The sequence below is a fragment of the Cornus florida genome, unplaced genomic scaffold (assembly GCF_030987335.1).
Source record: "Cornus florida cultivar Cherokee Brave unplaced genomic scaffold, ASM3098733v1 CherokeeBrave_3.0.0_Hap2_Chr08, whole genome shotgun sequence".
Lineage (NCBI taxonomy): Eukaryota > Viridiplantae > Streptophyta > Magnoliopsida > Cornales > Cornaceae > Cornus > Cornus florida.
In genome coordinates, this window is record NW_026775578.1 from 60,428,311 (window position 1) to 60,449,563 (window position 21,253).

Here is a 21,253-nt window from a genome sequence, read left to right on the forward strand (position 1 = left end):
AGCCTTTACCCTACCATCACAAAAACAGGATCTACCTCATCCTAACCTCCTCACCTTTCAGTCCAAGTCCCTTTAGACATTTTAGTGCTCGCCGCCAATCCTTCCTGCCTGGCTCACTATTCAGACGTCAACCTTGCTTGCTTCCTCACCAGGTAAACAGTCTCGCCGAATATCCTCCTTTGCAGCATGCGGTTCATTCCTCGCCAATAAGTCCCATCAACGTTGTCCTTGAACATCATCGATATGTTTTATGCCCGCCAATATGTTCCGAGCTCCTCGATCCATTATCGGTAGTTCCATCCTCTTTGATCATCACCATGGGTTCATTTGGGGGTGGTTGTGGACGATGGTAATGGTGGTGATGTGGTTACGGTGCACGCGCGCCTGTGTATATGTGTATATACATATATGTGTGTGTATGTATGTATATAAAAGAGAAGAAATGGAATGAGGAAGAGGTAGTGGCGATGGTGGTCAACAGGTGGTGACAATGGTATACTGGTAGGTGGGGGAAGGGAGAGAAAAGGGAAAGGTAGGGGAAATTGGTGGCAAATTTTGTCGTTTCATATGTTTAGAAAGGTTAAAATGGTAGTTTTATAATTTAAATTGGTCAATTCTCAAGTCAAAGGGTAGTAATGTTAATTTATATGGGTTGAGGGTGTCTTTTTTAATTTTACCAAAACTAGAGGGTGTCAATGTCCAAATAGTGTCTAAGTTGTAGTTGGGTGTTTTTAACTGAAACCGAGGGAGTGTGAGTGCATATTACCTTAAGTTTATCATACAATGTGTTAAGAATTGGAGTCTTTCAAATTGGGTAAACTACAACTAGTTTTTTCTGCTCCTAACAAGTAATTTCCACACTGCACTTGAGAGATTTGAATCTTCCAAATTTCGTTATGAAATGATTGGTAAATTGCAGCTGAAATGGCCAAATTTATATCAATCAAAATGAAAGATTTATGGCACCAAAAAAGACCTATGCAGTATAAGAATGATTGTGACAAGTTCAATATGATGTTTTCAATATATTGTCCAGGCCATCAATCACATGCAATGTACATCCACGCACACAATTAGTACAGCACTAGCAATGCTACAAAAACACCATTATTTTACATGGAAACACTATTATTTTACATAGAATATTGAGTATAGCCTACTAACTTATTTATGTATACATGAGTAGGCAATAACTGCTGCTGTTTTTTTTTCCCCTTAAGCAAAACAAATTTTAAAACACCCAGGCCAAACCATACAATGAAATAGGTAGGAAATTACATCAACATAAAAGGAAAACAACTTTCAAAAACCTTCAATCAAGAAAAAAATAAATTTATGCAACAAACCAAAACACCAACGAAGCAAATGCAAACCACACCAACAACAAATCCAAGTGCCAGATAGTCTGCAGCATGAACTATATGAAAATCTAGTTCCCGATTGATCCAAAATGTCCTGCAGGAATTATTCATTGTATCAGTCATAAAACAGATTTAGTAATATTCATTAAGATTGTCCGTCATCTTCATATAGAAGAAACAAATTAACACCAGCAAGCAAATTCTGTTCTTTTTAGTTTTCTGAGGGAATTGAGAACTAAACCAGTCCACCAATTCCTCAAAAGGAATTTATACTATTAAACTGCATTTCAAAAGATAAGCAAAGTCCAACCACAACTTTTTAGCAAACTCACATTGAAAAAAATTAAATTAAAATTTTGATGCTCCCTGGAATCACACCCCTTACATAAAATTATGACATATTGGGACTACCACAATGGATGTGGACGATGAGAGTAAGCTAAAGTTCTTGGAATTAAAAGCATATCATAATTGAAATCCATAATTTTTCTCCTTCAAATAAAATTTTAACGCCAATGAGTTAGCAGTTCGCAACTCAATATAATTTGATAGAGCTGCATTTGTTATTTCGAAGAACTGAATTTTTGAAATTCTAAATATACATCATTTAAATAATATTTGCAGCCCCATATGTTGATTAACACATCGGAAGCAGATCAATCACTATAGTAATAGCAAATTTCTAAAACATTAATCCGCTTCTCTTCCTGATTTAATTTACATGTTATATATTGCTCATTTAGTGACCTATCACAAGGGCTAGAATGAATTCAATTTAATTAAATCCTTGTTTTTATTTGCATTTCTATTTAGGTATTAGCTCTATTTTTTCTTTCTATTAATATTCTTTGGACAGGCTAATTCGGCATAGGAACGGTTGTGAACGATGAGTGTAAGTTGAAGTTGTTGGAATAAAAAGCAAAGAGGAACTACATATTCATTATCTTTAAGATTGAAGGTCAACAAGTGGTAATGGAGAAGCTAAGGAGTCCCAAAGGTGAGAATGAAGATGGTTTATCGATTTCTAAGGATAGATTCAAGTGCAGGGGTGGAGCGTGAAATTTGGTTCAGGGGCATGTTAAGTTTGACAAAATAATTTTTTCCCAACTAACTATAGCTAGACAACAGGCCGGAAATATAATAGTGTAACAACAATGCATTAGAATGTTATTGCAAGTAAGTTATACATGAATGCAAGAAAAATAAATAAATTTTTAAGAAGAAGAAGAAATAAAAAGATAAAAATATGAGAGAACTTTGAAGGAAAGAATATGTTTTAATTGTAGAAAGACAATCAAAAGTTTTTTAAGAGAATAAAAATAAATTTGATGAATAAGAATAAGAAGGAAAAGAAATAAATAATTAAAGAAGTTTTTAGAAATAGATAATTTCATAAGGGCAATTTATAAGGGAGGCATTTTATAAATTTTAGGTGGTGTATTTTTATCAGTTTCTACAAGAAAAGAATTTCTAGTGGGCGAGCGTGGGCCCGTGGGGCAGCTGCTCGAGCTACATGCTGGCTCCGCCCTTGTTCAAGAGGGAACCTTTGTTAAATTGAATTAGATTGTAATAACTTATTACTTATTTATAATAAGTATATTGTTTGAAAATGCCAAATCCTAATTTCGAGTACTTTATTGAGATTACCTAGATCTTATACCAAGGAGTTCAAGAACAAATTCTCTCTTTCAATTTTGATTAAATATCATGCTTTAGCTTTCTTCTTCTCCTCTATATTTTTGTTGCATTGGTGAAACGTATGAGGGATACCATATGAAAATCTAAGCTACATATTAGGGATATGTAGTATGAAGATATATATATATATATATAGAGAGAGTAAAATAAAGAGTATTTGGTAACTTGAAGATTATGTAATAGAAATCACAATATTATTGTATTAAAGTAATAGAATGGACTAGCATTAAATAGGACAAGCAGTAACTCTATAACTATACACTAAGTAACATAATCCTTCTCAACATGTGTTGCTTTTACGCTCTGAGCACGCTCCCGCTCTCATGCTCCGCACGCGCTCTTGCTCAAATTCTCACTATTTATGACTTAATTCTGCCGCTCTCACTCTCACTTCCATTCTCAAATTCAATCTCACTCTCACTCCAGCTTTATGTGATTTAGACTATACATTTTCTAGACTATAAATTATTGAAAAGAACGGTGCGTCATTTTCAATTAGGCCTTGCTCCAGCTTCCTTCCTAATCTTTTTGGAAAACTTTGACAACCAATCCTTCTTCTGCAAAGAGTTCCTCTCTATGTTACACCCATAATGGGTTTAGGAATTAGGGTTTAGGGGTTAATTTCTCTTTAATTTGTATTTCTACGCAAGAATATGTTCTGACATTCTGAGCGAGTCGACTCTCTATATCAACATTTAAATGTTTAGATTTGTTTCTCTAAATAATAATAGTTAACATAACATAACCTTGTGTGATCATAAAAAAATAACACACCCGACACTTTATTTTTTCGAACAATCCACACCCGCACTTGTTAAACCTTTACTAACAAGATATATAATTTTGATCCACTTTGGATATAGTTCAGTGGTTTACTCACTGGACTTTGGAGCTTAGCAAATCCAAGGTTTGGGGTTTTGAGTCCCGCTGAGTGTTCTTTATGGCTAGCCTTCATTGCCCCTGCAGTGACTTATCCGGCCCGGGTAGGGAGGCGCCCTTCCGGGTCCTCGGAAATTAGTCGGGTTGTTGAGGGGCCCTAAGGGTTCGTATCATCCTGGACACACCGGGTTAATAATAATAATAATAATAATAAGATATATAATTTTGAATGAAACTGCTAGGACAGTTGACCACTGAAACCATAACTTCATTAGTTTACTTAGAAGAATCATCCTATTTAACTCAGATTTTAACACACTAATAAAATTTGGACAATAACATCAATAATTCTCACAAATAACTAATATCATGTCATAATATTCTCGTTAAATTCTTTATTTGCTTCATTTTATATTGGAATGGTCCTTCTCACTAATGTTTGTTGATGTATAATGTGTCTGACACCTTTTTTTTTTTATTTAGCAAATGTGACTATTTTGGTGGTGATGTGGCAGTGAACCTGTGAGTAAAGATTAAATCCATAGCAATGTTTTGGCTTGGTGAGGACGCATTCACATGATAATATTGGTGGAAGATATTATTGAAGAGATAAAAGCTTTATTTTATCAGTGTGAAAAAAATTATTAGTTGGTAATGATTTATATATAGTTATTCTTAATATTTATATATAGTTATCCTTAATATTTATACTTATATTTGGGAATATATTTACTCATCAACAAAGGAAACAAAGGCAGACTATACGTGATTTATGGGTTAACATGGCTTATCTCTTGGAATAGTTTTGAGAGTTTAATTGTAATCCAATGGTTTATATTTAGGAAGTGTTCGGCTCCTAAAAACCGTGGTCCTTCCAAGTGCGGAAAGGAGGGTGAATGTCGGGCGTGCCAGGAACTGCTGTCGTTCTAAAGTGGATATCCAAACAACTATCCAGTAAGAAATTGTAGGGATCAGGCGATTCAATGAAGGACTAGAATTTCCACTTTCAAGGGTTCTTTTTGCCTTGAAAAAGGACTTTCGGACTGAATTATGGCTAGTGGAAAGGAAAGCGGTATTGAAAGAGCAGGACTTCGAAGTAAAGTGCTGGAAAGTAGGAATAATAAATGCAAGACTTGAATTAAACATATTGAAATTGCATTACATGAATGTAAAGATACGTGAATGTAAAGAAATTGAAGTGCTGTTGGGCTGTGTAATTTGAACAGGGTTTGCAAACTAGCTCTAAGTATTCTATTTATAGAGCCCCATGCAAGCATTAACTAGGTGTGGCAACTTCAACAGCTTCCACGTGGAATGGTTTCGGATTGCCACATGTCCTATGATTCCTCAGCGGTTGTAACTTTTTCCATCTTATTCATCTTCTGTTGTAGATTTTAACCACGTCCTCTTTAGTCTTCAACGAATTTGTGTCATGGGTAATTTCAGAGTGAATTCCCACGTGTCAATTAGCAAGTGTCCCATGATTTTGCTCTTCTTCCTCACGTTATCAACTTCTTTCCTTAATTTCAGACACTATTTCACCAACTGCTGCCTTGTCACCCATGACCCTTGATAACTTCCCTTGGTTAGTGGTAGTTTCCTTATAGGTTTCCACCACTTTCAACAAATATATTCCTGTTTAGCCAAGTGTCCCATAACTTCTAATAGTCTTTCACTTTTGTTAGAACCCTCCTTACGAATATATATCATGCACATATAAGGAAGTTATTTGTAGACCACGTTCTCCTAGCTTTGGGTAACTTCCTTCTAGTTGATCTTTCCATTCTGGTCTTTGTATCATGACGTCGTGGCCCCAAAACTTCAGCGATATTTCTCTTCATGGGCAAGATATATATATATATATATATATATATATATATATATATATATACACATCACTGCCCACGATCTTCTGCCAATCACATTCCCTTGGATTTTAGTATCTTTCATCTTGAGACTTTCCTTCTAGGCTTTGGAGTTCATGGTGCCATGATCTCCTTAACCTTAGCAACTTCTTCATCATGGGTAGTTTATCCAACCTATTTTCTTTCCTTTAACAGACCACGCTTTCCTTGACTTCAGGCAAAAACCTCCATATTTACTTCATGGTGTCATGGTTGTGATGCACTTCCCAAATTCTAGCAATCTCTCTTCAATCTCGCCTCATTAGAATTCAAGGCACCATGGGCTCACGAAAATTACTCCATCATAGGTTAAATATATATATATACTTATATATATATTTAAAGAAATAAACTGAATTCTCACGTTCTGCTGGATTTTAGCAAAAAGGTTGACCTGGCTTGAGCAGTTGCCGATGTCTCCTAAAAATAAGGAGAAAATATTGCCTCCACGTTCCCTCTTGTGACTTGGTCAACTTTGTTCTAAAAATGGAAAATTCCCATTTAATTGGTATCCTATATTAATAGGATCTTCCAAATAAATTCAAATAGAATTAATCTACCGTGGCAAGTTTAATAAAACTCTCCATGTGTCAATAAACTATTGGTTGTTTGAATCTTTGACTTTAGCCTTTTTATGAAATTGCACTCATGGTAATATCTTCATGCAATCTTCTCCTTCTTTTAGGACTTTATATCCTAAGTTTGGTAAGTCCTAGCGGGATTCACCACTCCTTTTAATTTCCCGTAGAATTAATATTCCAAGGAATATTTATCAATATTTCACTCTAACATGGCAAGTTCCATTGAAACTTGCCACGTATCTCTTTTCTATTAAGAAAACATATTAACAATTCCATGTCACACCCTCATTTCCTTAGACAATTAGAACATTAAATCAATATGGTAAGCTTTGTCAAAACTCGCCACTTGTCTTCTTTCCATTGGGCAAAATAATGGAATAAACATATGCCCCCCAAATTCCATGTCTTGTAGAACAACTTTGAAAATAAGGCGTGGGATTTGAATTCCGCCATCAGAATACCATCATGGTCGCTTGATTTTCCAACCCTAACCATAACTAACTTCTCGGCTTCCATCATATTAATTTCCTTTAATCGCCAATCTCCTAGATGTCGTGTGCCCTTAAAAGACTTATTTGCTACTTCCCATAAAAGTCTCTTTACTTTCCTCTTTTGAATTTCAAAATTCCAACTAAAACCCTTCCAATAGTACCCTTAGGTTTTTGGACACTCAAGATAATCATTAAAAGGAAACACGTGGCTGTTCCCTCTGCATCTTCTGAAAACATCCTCTTTAACCACTGAATTTCGTATTTTCAAATAGATCCAAACCATTTATGGCATAGAGCCGTCAGCCTTCTCAATCCTCATTATTTCCTTTTCCTTTTGAAAGTCCTCCTCTAACTACTCCTCCTCAAAAGACATCCTTGGACTTTGAAAGATTTCACCGTAAACGAATAAAATCTTCTACGTGTTATTCGGCTGGTCCCTTGATTCTACCCATATTAATCTTTCCAGTCACCAAACACATTCTGTCTCCCAATAAACTTCTCATCCATTTATGGCATCACACCATTCAGCTTCTAAAACCTTTTAAGACTTCCTTTTGAATTTTGAAAACCCAACCACCCATCCTAGGAAAACGCTCTCAGCCTTTACTTCCTCCCTTATCGTTTCTATATATATTCTCTCCATCCTTATCGTTTGCCAACAACTTTCATTTTATCTTCTTTCCTCCTTCTAAAACCCTAAAAGAAAATCTCCACCCACGAAAAATTAAAGATCATGGCCTCTAAGAAACCTTCCAAGCCAACTACTAGCTTATCCCTACCAGCTCCTTCTATTCAAACTAAAATCAAGACTCGAAGCCATAGTCACCAAATTCAAGTACTCTTGAAGTCTTTAAACCTTGCTAGACTTTATCTTGAACCTCTGATTCACTTCAAAGATTCCTCAGTTGGATTGGGTCCAGCCTTTACCGACGTAGCCCCTGTGAATTAGCCGAATTCTATCATTCCGGTAAGTCCCCTCTCCCCTTTGATTCAGAGTTCCCTTTTATTTAAAAGAAAGGGAAAAAAGTGAAACCCTCATTCAACATAAGAAATTGGCCAACATATCGTTCATCCTGGTCTCCATAGGTGAATTGACTTTCCAAGGACGAAAAAATCTCTTCACAGTGGAAGAAATAAGGCATCTATGACATTATCCAAATCAGTAAGTCCTCCATTACACTTGATCCAAACCTCCTCTTTCCAGCTCTTTTCTTTTGGTCTTCAACCACCAATTCCCTGCATCTCAAATGTGGAATGATGTCCCCCACGTTGAGAAATATTTGTTACATTATAGGTCTTAAACCCCATGGAGATGATGTAAGCGCCACCCTCTTTATTGAACAATTCCTTTTTCCTACCAAGACTATTGGAAGCAAGAAATTTATCTCCTCCCATCTCTCTTTTATTAAACATTGTAGGAAAACTGGCCCAGTTCAAGAAGATGAACACATTGCTTTCCTGATTTGTTGGCTTTCTGGCCATTTGCTGTATGTTCCATCTGGCCAAGTCACAAAAGACTTTGTTCAAGTAGCGGTTTCCCTAGCCAGAAATGGAGACTTGGCGCTAGCTCCCCTTGTGATTTCTCACTTATACAGAGGTCTTCACGATCTCCTTGCTTCCAAGTTTTCAAGGTTCTAAGGCCCCTTTTGGTTGTTCCAAATGTGGCTTAAAGTGTACTTCTAAAATAGAACTTCATCCCTAGTCACTCCAACTGGGAAATCCCTTTTGTGCCATTCCTTGGTCACCGCAGATCCTTCTCCTTTCAGCTTTGCTGAAAACTTTGAATATTTCTACAATCAATATGAGACTGGTAATGATGGGTTCTTTGATCCATTTACCGCCATTGGTTACATGCCATCATGGTTGGTTCCATCTCCTGGAGTATCCACCAAAAAACATTCCGAAGATTGGAAAAATATTTGGGCTAGCTTTCTTCTTTCTCGTGACCTCCATTACAGCATTGCTTAGCCTACTCCAAATAATAGCTTCTGTGGCGTTGAGTTCTACAATCCAGCCCAGCTGTCAAGGCAAATGGGCTTTACCTAAATGATTCATTTGCCACCTTACAAATCTTACAACAGATTCTTTGATCAACGTGTTCGTCTCATAGATGCTGAACAATTTGCAGCGATTGACCAAGCCTATGCAGCTGAAAGAGCAGCTTTTAATTTTCAAGGCCATATTAGCAAGCCTCAATCAACTAATGAATTTGATGTGTGGTGGTCAACTTATATTTCCTCCACCCGAACCAAGAATCATAAGGCTGTTTGCGATTCCATACTGGCATCCTTCAAGCCTTTGTCTCCAGGTATAAATGTATTTACTGTAAATTCCATTTTTTCCGTTCTCCTTTTTTTTTTTTTTTTTTTTTTTTTTAAATCCGTCAACCTTCCATATACTGAGACTTAGTTATTTTCAGATGGAGAAGAAGAAGTTCTTGAAGAAAGTGAAGAGGATGAAGGTGGAGAGAAAACCACTATAGTGACTAGCAAAATTGAGGGTGTGGCCGAAAGTGGTGATGTAAGTATTGAAAGTCTTTCTTCAAGTGATGATGAAGAGGAGGAAGAAGAAGTGGAAGAGGAAATACCAGAGGAAGAGGAGGATGCTTTATATAAGGCAAAGGGAAAAGGAAAAACCTCTCAGGTATTTCAATATGGTTAAACGTAGCACTTCCATATTTTGGACCTTACTTGTACTTCCTCTTGCAGGGACTGGCCATTGTCAAAAAGGAATTTCAACCCCAACTTTCCTCATCTGATGAAGATTCTTCTGATGGTTAAGTCGGCATTTCCAAAGGACTAACTGCTACTCAACATTCCAGTAAAGCCCTCAAAGTGCGTAGCCCCTCTGGAAAAATTGTTGGAAAGGCAAAAAGGAAAATCATGCTTGAACTGGAAAAAACTGAAGAGTTTAAGCAACCCAGAGACTCTCCAAAACACAAGAAACCAAAACCATCCAAAGAACTTGTTTTGGTAAGTCTCAAAACCTGTCCTTCTTTAATTTCATTACTTAAAAAATGTTTATAACTTCAAACTTAACCAACAGGGCTCTACTATGGGACACAACTTCATGAATATCCATCTGGATCAACAAATTGCACAATGAGAGGACTTGGCCCTTCAAGCTTCAATTATGGAGAGTTTGACCCATAAAAAGTGAGAAAAATCTTCCTGTTCTGACTTCCACAATTGGAATGTCCATTCCTTCCATAACTGGTGGAACTTTTACCAGCCATACTCCTTCCATCCCAGAGGCAAGTCTTTCTTCTTTTAATTTTGCCTCCTTTCTTTCTATCTAATAGAAACTTATTTCCATTTCAGGCTACTCCTTCTTTGTCTACTTTGACCTCCTTTATGGTACAGAGGAGAGCTCTTTCAACTTTGGCTGATCTTTACAAGGTGATCAAGGCCACTAAATCTTCCAGTACTTCCACTTCGAGTGCAAGTATCCTTACACTTCCAGGACCTTCAGATGATGTTATCAAGGTGGCCAAAGAAAAATTATTGTCTTACCTTGCTCATGATGTAGAGGATGTGGTATCCTTCCATCAAAGTCTGGCCAGCACCATAATGACCCTCAAGAAACATCCTAAATTTCCTGAGTTCATCCAAGCTTCTTTGACTAAGTTGGAACACCAACTCCAATTCATTGTTACCTATGTAAGCTCCAGCACTTCTACAATTTTTGAGTATGAAAAGGAGGCCAAGCTCAAAGATAAAGCCTTTGAGGACATCCAACTCTCTCTATAATCTTATCCAGAAATCAAAGAGCGAGCTGAAAAACTTATGGCCAAGAAAGAAGAACTGAATGAGGAACTGGCCAAGATTCAAAGGGAACTGGAACAAGTGGAGCGTGAAGAATTTTATTTGGACCAAATAGCTAATGCCCTTGTCAATGTATCTGAACCTTTAAGGAAGGAATGGGAAAAGCGGGTTGATGAGTTTCCCAAATTTGTGGATGCTAAGGTTAGGGCATTGGCTACTCTTGGAGAAGCAAGGAAAATTTGGATGGAACTTGGAAGTGTTCTTGCTTTTATTTGATCTTATGTGGTTCTTTTTTATGGTTTTGTCATGTGGATGGAAGACTCGTAGGTTTTTTGGATAATGGTAGGAAATAAATGGTAGATACTTTCTGCATGGCCAACTCTAGGTTTAAGAGTCCATTTTTGAGCTTTGTAATGAAATCTAGTATCTAATGAGATAGCGTTCTATTTCCCAATCCTTTGCATGTGCCTCTTTCACAGTTTATATGGAAAAGAAATTTCTAAGTCACTGAAACTGGAAAATTCCTTCACATATATTTACAATAAGGCATAGCCATAAAATGGCTTTTCATAACAAAGGAAATTCAGAGAAATAAAAGAAATTGCCACAATGGAAATGCATGTATATACAAGCAAGATGAATAATTTCCAATAGGAACAGAACCTGAACTATATAGTGTAGCCACTTTCTCGCTTAAGTCTTCTATACTTGGGAAATTAACTGGTCTTAGAATTTCAACTAAGTCTGCTTCATAACTTTAGCCAATGTACTTTTCTAAGTACTTAACTTTTCCTTCTTGAAACGAATTCTTCCTCCATTTTGACTTAGCTACAAGAATGGCCAAAGTATGGCCAACATGCCTCCTTTCCAACTCTCCGGTTTACTTGGAAAGGATGGTACCAGCCACATTATGTGGCCGGTTGAATAAGTGTTGCTTTCCAATCTTCATAGATGGGGGTGATACTCTTTCAAGTGCACACCATTCACAGGATGCTTATGAGACCCTCCATCTATGTCCATCAATCTATAAGCCCCTTTTCCAAGGACTCGTTCCACCAAGTAAGGACCTTCCCAATTAGGTGTCCATTTTCCATATTCCAAACTTTTAGCCCCAGGTGGGAACTTGACCTACCATACCAAGTCTCCTTCCACAAATGTCTTTGCCTTGACCTTTTTGTTGTATGCTTGCATGACTTTCTTCTTTTGAGCAATAATATGATCCAATGTATTAAGACGGACCTCATCAAGGTCTTCCAATTCTGCCAACATGGTATGGTTGTAATCTGCTGGAGTTAGCCTATTTTAGAAAGCCACCCTTGCAGATCTGATAGTCATCTCCATTGGAAGGACGGCATCATGCCCATATGTAAGCACATATGGTGTGACGCCCGTACTTGACCTTTTTGAATTCCTATAAGCCCAAAGGACCTCAGAAAGTAGGTGATGCTATTCCTTTGGATGATTCTCCATCATCTTTTCGAGAATGTTGAGAATTACTTTGTTGGAAGCTTTTGCCTGCCCATTTGATTGTGCAAAATATGGGGTAGAACTGATTACTTGGACACCACACTCAGCACAATAATCCAAGACCTTACTGCTAACAAAGGAAAGACCTCTGTCAGTAGTGATAGTCTCTGGAATTCCAAACCTACGTATGATGTGCTTTTTGATAAAATCAATTACTGTTGACTGTTCACAAGTCTTTAATGGAATAGCCTCAACTCACTTCGTGAAATAATCTGTTGCCACCACTATGTGAGTATGGCCATCTGAAGATGGAGGCCTTAATTTTCCAATAAAATCCAAAGCCCATCCTCTAAAAGGCCATATTTTTACTACCGGCTGCATGTTAATAGCTGGAACTCTTTGGATAGGGCCATGTTCTTGACATGTAATGCAAGTTTTTGCAAACTCTATGCAATATTTTAATATGCCTTTCTAGTAATAACTGTACCTTCTAAGAAGCCACCTTATCTTGATTCCAGCTTGATGGGCTCCGCATATTCCAAGGTGGGATTCTGTCATCACCCTCATGGATTCATTCTTGCCAAGGCATCTTAACAAAAGTCCATCTTCTTTACTCTTCTTGTAGAGATTTTCATCAATCAGAATGTAATGTGGTGCCAAAAGCTGAATTCTCTTGTCCACTTTGGAACTAGGTTCCTGCAAGAATTGGATAATTGGTGTCCTCCAGTCCTTCAAGTTTAATCCATCCATATCAATATTGAAAATCTCCCATGTCTTTTTAGCAAGTTTGATTTTTTCTGGCTCGTCAGATTGGGAATGACCTGCCACCTCATATCGTGACTCTACCGAAGGAAGAACTCTCCTTTTGATTGTGATCAATGTCTCTTCTACACCCAGTGGGACTTCCACTCGAGAGGCTAATTGTGCTAGATCATTAGCCTCCGTATTTAAATGTCATGGCCAATATTTGAGTTGGAAATCATCAAACTGGCAAAGTAATTCTAAGGCTAAAGAATGGAAAGGCCTCAAATGCCAGTTAAGACATATATATTCTTCAGAAAGTTGGCTAAGTATCAAGTTGGAATCTCTAATAATCTGGACCTTCTCCACCTTTAACTCTAACAGAATTTCCAGCCCAATAATTAGTGCCTCATACTCAGCTTGGTTGTTTGTACATTTGAAATCCAAGAAGAAAGAAAATGTGGTTTTCCTTCCTTTTGGAGAAATGATGACTATTCCAGCTCCTCCTCCATCATGGGTGCTTGATCCATCAAACATGAGTGTCCAAGGTGTGTAATCAAGGTAAAGATTGTCCACCTTGTCACATACTTCTAAATCAATATTGGTGGAAAGATGATCTGCTAGAAATTCTACCACCGCCCTTCCTTTAACAGCTTTTTGTGGAATATAGCCAATGACCACTTTCCAATACGTCCAGTGATCAAAGGCCTGGAAAGCATATACTTGATCAAATTTGTTTGAGAAATTATATACACGGCCACTGGCAACATGTAGGTTCTCAACTTCATAGCGGCATAATACAAAGAAAGACACAACTTTTCAATGGAAGTGTTCCTACATTCCACTGGAGTAAGCACCCTACTTAAGTAGTAAATGGCCTGTTCCTTCCCCCATTCATTATTCTGAGCTAGGAGAGATCCGATGGACTCCTCAGAAGCTGATAAGTATAATCTTAAAGGCCGCTTCTTGATTGGAGGCATCAATACTGGAGGGTTAGCTAGGTAGCTTTTCAAACCCTTAAAGGCTAGCTGGTGCAGCTCCGTCCACTTGAATTCCTCAGCACCCTTTAACTTCAGCAATGGTGAGAAAACATGTGTCTTTCCAGCATGGTTGGCAATGAACCTCCTTAAATATCCAACCTGACCAAGAAATCTTTGTAGTTCTTTCTTAGTGGTTGGTGGCTTCGCTTCAATAATCGCCTTTGCTTTATTTTGATCTAACTCAATACCTCTTTGATGAACCAGGAAACCCAGGCAGTTTCCAGCCGAAACCCCAAAGGCACACTTTAAGGGATTCATTTTCAACTTGTGTTGCCTCATTCTTTCAAAAGCCATCTTTAAATTATGGAGATGTTGATCCTTAACCGAGGATTAGATGACCACATCATCAATGTAGACTTCTAAGAAATGGCCAATCATGTTATGGAAATGGCATTCATGGCCCTTTGATACATTACTCCGGCATTCTTCAACCCAAAGGGCATGACAACCCATTCAAAAGTTCTAATGGAACCTGGACATCTGAATGCAGTCTTAGCAATATCTTCTTCCGTAATATAAATCTGGTTGTACCCCGAATGTCCATCCATAAATGAAAGAATTTCATTCTTGGCAGCAGAATCTACCAACTGGTCAGCAATGGGCATGGGATATTCATTTTTTGGAGTTGCAAGATTAATATTCCGAAAATCCACACATATCCTTAACTTACCATTCTTCTTAATAACTGGAACTATGTTGGAAATCCAGTCAACATACCTGGCGGTTCTTATAAAACCAGCCTTGTGTAACCTTTCAATCTATTCTTTGACCTTTAGAACAATTTCTTGGGACATCCTTCTTTGGGGCTGCTTGAAAGGCTTGAAACCTTCCTTAATTGGCAGTTTATGCTCTACCAACTCTCTGGAAAGTCCTGGCATTTCCTCATACGTCCATGCAAAGCAATCTTTGTATTCTTCAAGTAAGGAAATCAATTCTTCTCTAAAGGTTGGTTCTAGAAGCTTACTGATGTAGGTAGGCTGAGGGTCTTGCTTCGTTCTAAGATTAACTTCTAAAAGTGGGTCCTGCACTTCAGCCTTGAGATCATCTAACTTCATTGGCGCTGCCTTTAAGTCTGTTAGTTGGATAACATCTAATTTGTCCTCTGTATCTTCCATAATCTCTAAGACATTAGTTGAAAATGAAATACCAGCAACTGCAGCCTTTTCCAGCCGTAGTTCGGCTAGATAAGCTTTCAACCTGGAAAGGCAGCAATTAACTGCCTGGCCAAGTATTCTATCTTCTCTAGATTTTTCTTCCATAAAAACTCTTGTTTGAGATACATTTATGAATACCGGCCTTAGGTAAGATTGTTGGCCTTGGTGTTCCTTGGAAAAGTTCTCTTATGTCCTCTTCGGTGAGATTTCTTCCCATGGTAGCCTTCTTTGGACGGCCCTTGCTATCCTTTCCAATAAATCTGATTGGAACAAATTCATCACTATATAACTCAGCATCCGCATGATAGACTCTTGCCACAAATGGCCGGTTATCAGCTTTAACCACTTTTACCTCATCTCCATCCCAGAATATCAGCATTTGATGGAGTGAAGATGGAATGCAAAAGTTTGGGTGAATCCACTCATAGCCTAAAAGCAAGTTATAGGCTGCTGTAGACTCAATGACGAAGAATGCCGTAATTGAAGTTGTATCTCCCACCGTTAACTCCAACGGTAGAATGCCTTGTGTTTTCACTATTCCTCCCGTGAACCCGCTAATGGATACTTCAGTTCGAATGATATCTTCAGGCAACTTTCCAAGCATGCGCATAACATTGGCTGGAATCACATTCAAAACTGAACCATTATCTACCAGAACTCTTGCCAAAGGCCTCCCTTCCACTAGCACCTTGATATATAAAGGTTTGAGCTGCTGGGTCATACCATATGGTGGCTTTTCCAATACAATTTTCTTTGGAGCTGTAGGTTTGTTTTCTTCTATTACAACCCTTTTTGATTTCTGAAGACGCTCAGCCTCGTCCTCGAAAACTTCTTCTATATGGATACCATTATTTGGTTCCATTATGATTGGCTCAGAATTAGACTGTCCGGGGCTTTCCCTAGGAGGACTTGTATCTACTACTTCTCCTTCCATTGAATTTTGTTGATTTGGTTGTGGCTCAAAAAATAAAGGGAGAACCACTACCATATTGCAAGTAAATTCACCTGGAATGCTCCCGAAATAGATCTTCTTGCTACTGCTGGAAGTGTTAGAGATTTCCATGTCTGTTTTGTCTTTTATAGGAAGAAAGTCTGCCAACAAAGAATCCCCCACTTCTGATTCAAGATCTAGCAAGTCATCAGGATCTCTAACTCCTCTTTTTGCTGGAAGTTCTGATAAGTCAGATGGTTTGGCTGTCTTCTTTGGAGAATTGATCCAACCATGGTCTTTTTCCCATAATCTCCTTTTATCTGCCCTTTTCCTTTGTTGCCTTCGTTTTTGTGTGTGAGTCATATAGGAATCAACATGAATAGGGAACTTAGGATGCTCAAGTGTGATACCCCCGGATTTCCAGATTTGGGTTGGCCAGGCCCACGCCCGATTACCCGAGGATATCAAACCAATTAGCAATAATCGAACACAGAATACAATTAAAACAAATGAGATAAATAAAATTTGCTAAAATGAAAACTAAAAATGATAATCCAATAATTGAAACCTCAGAATAAATAATTCCATTGATAAATAAACTATTCTGTTACAACTGATCCTCCACGAATACAAATCGTTCTCCAAATTATACAACTCGGGAATCCATTTAGTGGACCCCTAAAATATCCCACTGAACTCAAATGACTGGAAATAAAACAAAAGCCTAAAACATAAAACAAAGTCCTACAGCATCAGTGGAGTGAATGACTATATCTGCTCAGTACGATCCAGCTCTAAGACTGGAACTAACAAACACCTGTAAAAATAGGAGTGGGTCAGACCCATATGTAAATTCTTCTCTAACTACAATCCAAACAGTGACCCGATACGCAGATACACCCTAGATATCTTAGCAATAGCTATCTAGTCCATACATATATATATATCCATACTAAGGGACATTCACTGGACTACAGTAGGGGTCTCAACCTGAATAGAAGGTAACATGCGAAAACGCACCCAAAGGTGGGTATGAGTACCTAGACCTAACAGGGTACACCTCAACCTACTATAGCCAACTACGCATCCACTGCATATACGCACCCTAACCAACGAGTCTGAGACTCAAGCTCATCTCGTGGTACCATAACCATATATTTAAAATCCATTCATATCCATCCATAGGAAATCTAATAAATCATTCAGCTTATTCAACTGCACAGACTTATATAAGAGATCCAATAAGTCGTTCAGCTTATTCAATTGCACAGACTTAAATATAAGAAGAATTATGTTTTTTTTAATAATTCGTACCCTTATTCCAAAATAGGTAGGACTGAGTATTTGGAATCAGTCTATCACTAGTATGCCACCATCCCATACCGGTGCATACAATCCACAAAATCCATATAATTGATAGAACAGGTAAAGCTGTTCACCAATTTAAAATCCATAAGGTAGGAATTAGCGTTTTGAGCTAAACCATACCTAGTATGTCACCGTTCCATACCGGTACATACAATCCTCTATATCCATGTAAATTACAAAATATATATTAATTCAGCAATTAAAATCCAAAGCCATGTAAAAATTACGGACTTTGATTAATAGTACAACAATTTAATATCCAAAACCAAAAGCCAGGTAATTGCAGAATAGTTTATACAATACTATAGCAATTACAGTTCAAAACCATAATCCAATTAATTGTAGAATAATATATATGATTCCACAATTAACAGCCATAACCATGTAAACTACAATATATAAATAACAGTTTAGCAGTTTACAATCCAAAACCATTCCAAATAATTGCAGAAGAATATTTATTATTTCAGCAATTTAAATCCCAGTAATTGCATCAAAGAATTTAATATTCTAACAATTAACATCCAAAGCATGCATAGTTCAAATTTAATAAGTAAATGACCTTTTCATGCATTCAACATTAAGTTTTATAAATATACTCAACCCCATTAAATTGCTAAAATCTAATTAAGCAATTAATCTGTCTTCCATCCGTTAGCAACATATGAAGTTCTTTAATTCTATAATGTTCTAACTACTTACATCCAGAGTATGCATAAATCAACTTCTAAACATCAATGACCCTATAATGCATTTTGAACAATTTTATAAACATATTAGATCCCACTGGAATACCCCAAAACAAACTTAAGCAATTAAATCTTCATCCATCCATTAACTGTATACAACGTGCATAAGATTTATACGGTTTGTTCCATTAATTTAGAATTAAACTTTAATCAATTTAGGGTCTTAATAACACCCAAAAGCCATTCCTTAGTCCCTCTGTAAAGTCCCATATCCATTCAAACAGTTTCCATGCTCCAATAGTGTCAAACAAGTCGTAGAAAAAAAACATAACAGTATTTATATAATGAGGAGAGCCTGCTCTAATTTTTGAGAGCAGACTCTTTTGAGCCTAGAGCCACCTCTTCTTGAAGAAGAGGCTGCTCTTCTTCCTCTAGAGGCGGCTTTACTCATGGGAGAGCCGCCTCTTCCCTCCATGGAGCCGTCTCTCGCATCTTCTGCAAGCTTCAGTCCGTTCCTGCTTCACTTTAGTCCGTCCACTCCGTCTCTGGACCATTCCTACCACTCTATTGGTTTCTAAAACCCATATTAAGAGTTTAATTAACACCCAGTAATATCCCATTAATTCATTTACAATAATTGGAATTAATTACAAGAATTAAATTTGAATTAAATTTGCTACTGAACGGAATATGTTTTAAAAACCAAACTGAAATTGATTTACCACAACAGTTCCATTCTGACCCCTCTGTTCTTCCTCTAATTTAAATCTAAAGGTCTTAAATTTACATCAATTATTAATTCAAAACTTGATTTATCAGTAAGACGCAATACCAGATCAAAATAGTGGCGACTTTTTATGCTAAAACAGAGACAACGAAACCATACATAATAGAATTTTTTTCAGTTAAATCTACAGATATCAGACAATCAAATTTAGCATATAATAATAATGCATGGTTCAATTAATATCCAATTTATTTCCTAGAGATTATCTAGGTGCACAGAACACGAGCCAAAGGGAAGGAGGAAGAAAAGAACTTGCCTCCGTGGTTTTTGAACAAAAACCCTTGTCGCCATCTTTCTGGGTTTTCTGACGACGTCCGACTCATTGACAATCTCCTATTGCTCAATCGTCCCTCCTCCTAGATCCATCCTTTAATCTGCAGTTGAAATCCGAATGGCAAATCCCTTTGTTTTGCCTCACCACCTCTTTTTGTTTCTCTCTCAATAGTACTGTATGTGCTTAGGGTTTTCCAAACCCTTTTGAAGACAGAACAATATATATATAGGCACCTATAAAACCCTAAGCCCAATTCTAATCAACGATGAAAAACCTAATTAATTCCTAGTCTAGTCGGTGTGAGACATAAAATACTAGAACCCTATTTTACCATAACAATTAGAGATACTACGTTAATTCAATTAATTCCATTTACATAGACTAATAAAAGAAATTTAAAACTAATAATTCAATTACAAGAAATAAAAGGCAATTAAAAGAAACTATTAAACAAACCAAAAATTCAATTAAAATGAAAGAAGTAAAAACAAGAATCAATTAATTAAAGTAAACTTCCAAATTAAACAATTCGACACATAAACACATAGTCACCAAAAATAAATTTAAAAATGCACATAAAATAAAATTTAAATTCCAATTCTATCCCTTTTAAAATTAGGGGTATTATATCAAGCCTCTTCCACCTGTCGTTTTGCAAAATGGGAGGCTTAACTATTCTTGGACGGAGTTGCTCTCTTCCCTTCTTGATCCATACTTCTGAGGCCAAACTTAGCCTAGAACTTCTGTCACCTTCAAAGGTTCTGCCATGCCAATTATTACTTTCATTCTTTCTGCTAGGACGGAAACTTGCCGCATAAGGAAGCCTAACCCTTTCCATGCTCCTTGGAAGGAATTTTGGTTTCCTTGCTACTAACCTTCTTTCTGTATAAATCTGGCCTTCCTTCTTTGGAATGGTCACTGTAATAGAGTTCTCCACCTTTTGGAAAGTCAACCGGTTATGGACCTTCCGTTTTTTTCCTCTGTCACTGTTGGAAAGCCTTTCCTTCTGCTCCTCTTTTGGAAAATCCCTATCCTTCATTCTGAATTTTACACTTAAGACAACAGCCTTGCTGGATCAAAGCTATCTGAGCCTCTCAGAGTTGCCTTTCCAACTCGGCCACTATTTTCCCCATGGATGTTGCAGCTTCAGGAACTCCCAGTTTTCCACTGACTTTTGGATCTGCCAAGTCCACCTTTTTCCTAGGGTGTTCCGAAGCAAGAGCAGTAACGTTTGTAGCAGCGACCTTAGGAAAATGATTTGACTTCTATTTTGTCTGGAAACTTCAATCTGCCATCTTCAATTGCCTTTTCCATAATATTGCGGAAAATAACACAATTATTAGTGGAATGCCTTCATGAATTGTGAAATTTGCAATACTCTTTCTCGGCCATTTCAGAGGCCGGTGGCATCTTGTGGCCTGTTGTGAAAATTAGTTGCTTGTCAGCCATAAGTAAATCAAAAATCTGCTCGGCTTTGGAGATGTCAAAAGAGTAACTCTTGGAAGGGTCTGCCCCCTTCCACTTGGAACTAGAAGTGGCCTGCAAGTTGGCCGTGGCTGATTTTGGTTTCATCAAGGCCTCACAAGTATATGCCTTCTTTATGTTGAGCTCGACTACATTTACTTCAAACTCCCCTTCAGTTTCAATGGTATACACCTCATAATTAGGATCACGATAGTAAGTGCCTTTGGAAGAGCTCTTCCTATCTTGCTCCTCACGAAGGAGCTTTTCATACTTAGCCACTTTGCCAGCCAAGTCGAACAAGTCATAGAATTGCACTCCTTCAAACTTCTTACGAAGTTCCAATTCTAGGCCGTTCACAGCCATCTTCACATATTCCTCCGGTGGCAAAGACAAATTACATTTGAACTTGGCACTCCTGAATCTGGAAAGGAAGCTCATCACAGATTCTCCAGGTAGTTGATGAAGTCTGGAAAGGTCTGCTATGGACACTGCGGGCTCAGCTCTATAGAACTGAGTATGGAATAAATCCTCAAATTGCTGCCAACTTTAAATGGAGTTGGCTGGCAAGTTGGAATACCATCTGAAAGCATAACCCATCAGTATGTTTGGAAATAAACGTATCTTCAGCCATGGATTGGCTGCTGCTTCTCCACACTGGAC

The 21,253-nt window shown here is 37.5% G+C and overlaps 1 protein-coding gene across 1 annotated transcript; it reads right to left on the bottom strand.

The window, feature by feature from the left end:
- Window positions 1–12,124: 12,124 nt before the first annotated feature.
- LOC132270362 (uncharacterized) lies at window positions 12,125–14,220 on the bottom strand. The gene is made up of 4 exons (XM_059771541.1): window positions 13,725–14,220; window positions 13,247–13,668; window positions 12,633–13,084; window positions 12,125–12,326 (listed from the first exon to the last, which is right to left on the bottom strand). Exons 1-4 carry the CDS (start codon window positions 14,218–14,220, stop codon window positions 12,125–12,127), a joined length of 1,572 nt encoding a protein of 523 aa, XP_059627524.1.
- Window positions 14,221–21,253: the final 7,033 nt, after the last annotated feature.

Bases quoted from the DNA above. Each gene is read 5' to 3' on its own strand.
- LOC132270362 (XM_059771541.1), bottom strand. From the start codon at position 14,220: ATGGCTTTTGAAAGAATGAGGCAACACAAGTTGAAAATGAATCCCTTA. The intron at 13,669-13,724 runs GTAGGAACACTT...GCCGCTATGAAG, and splicing joins GGTGCTTACTCCAGTGGAAT to TTGAGAACCTACATGTTGCC. The intron at 12,327-12,632 runs GTACAGTTATTA...CATCATACGTAG, and splicing joins ATAAGGTGGCTTCTTAGAAG to GTTTGGAATTCCAGAGACTA.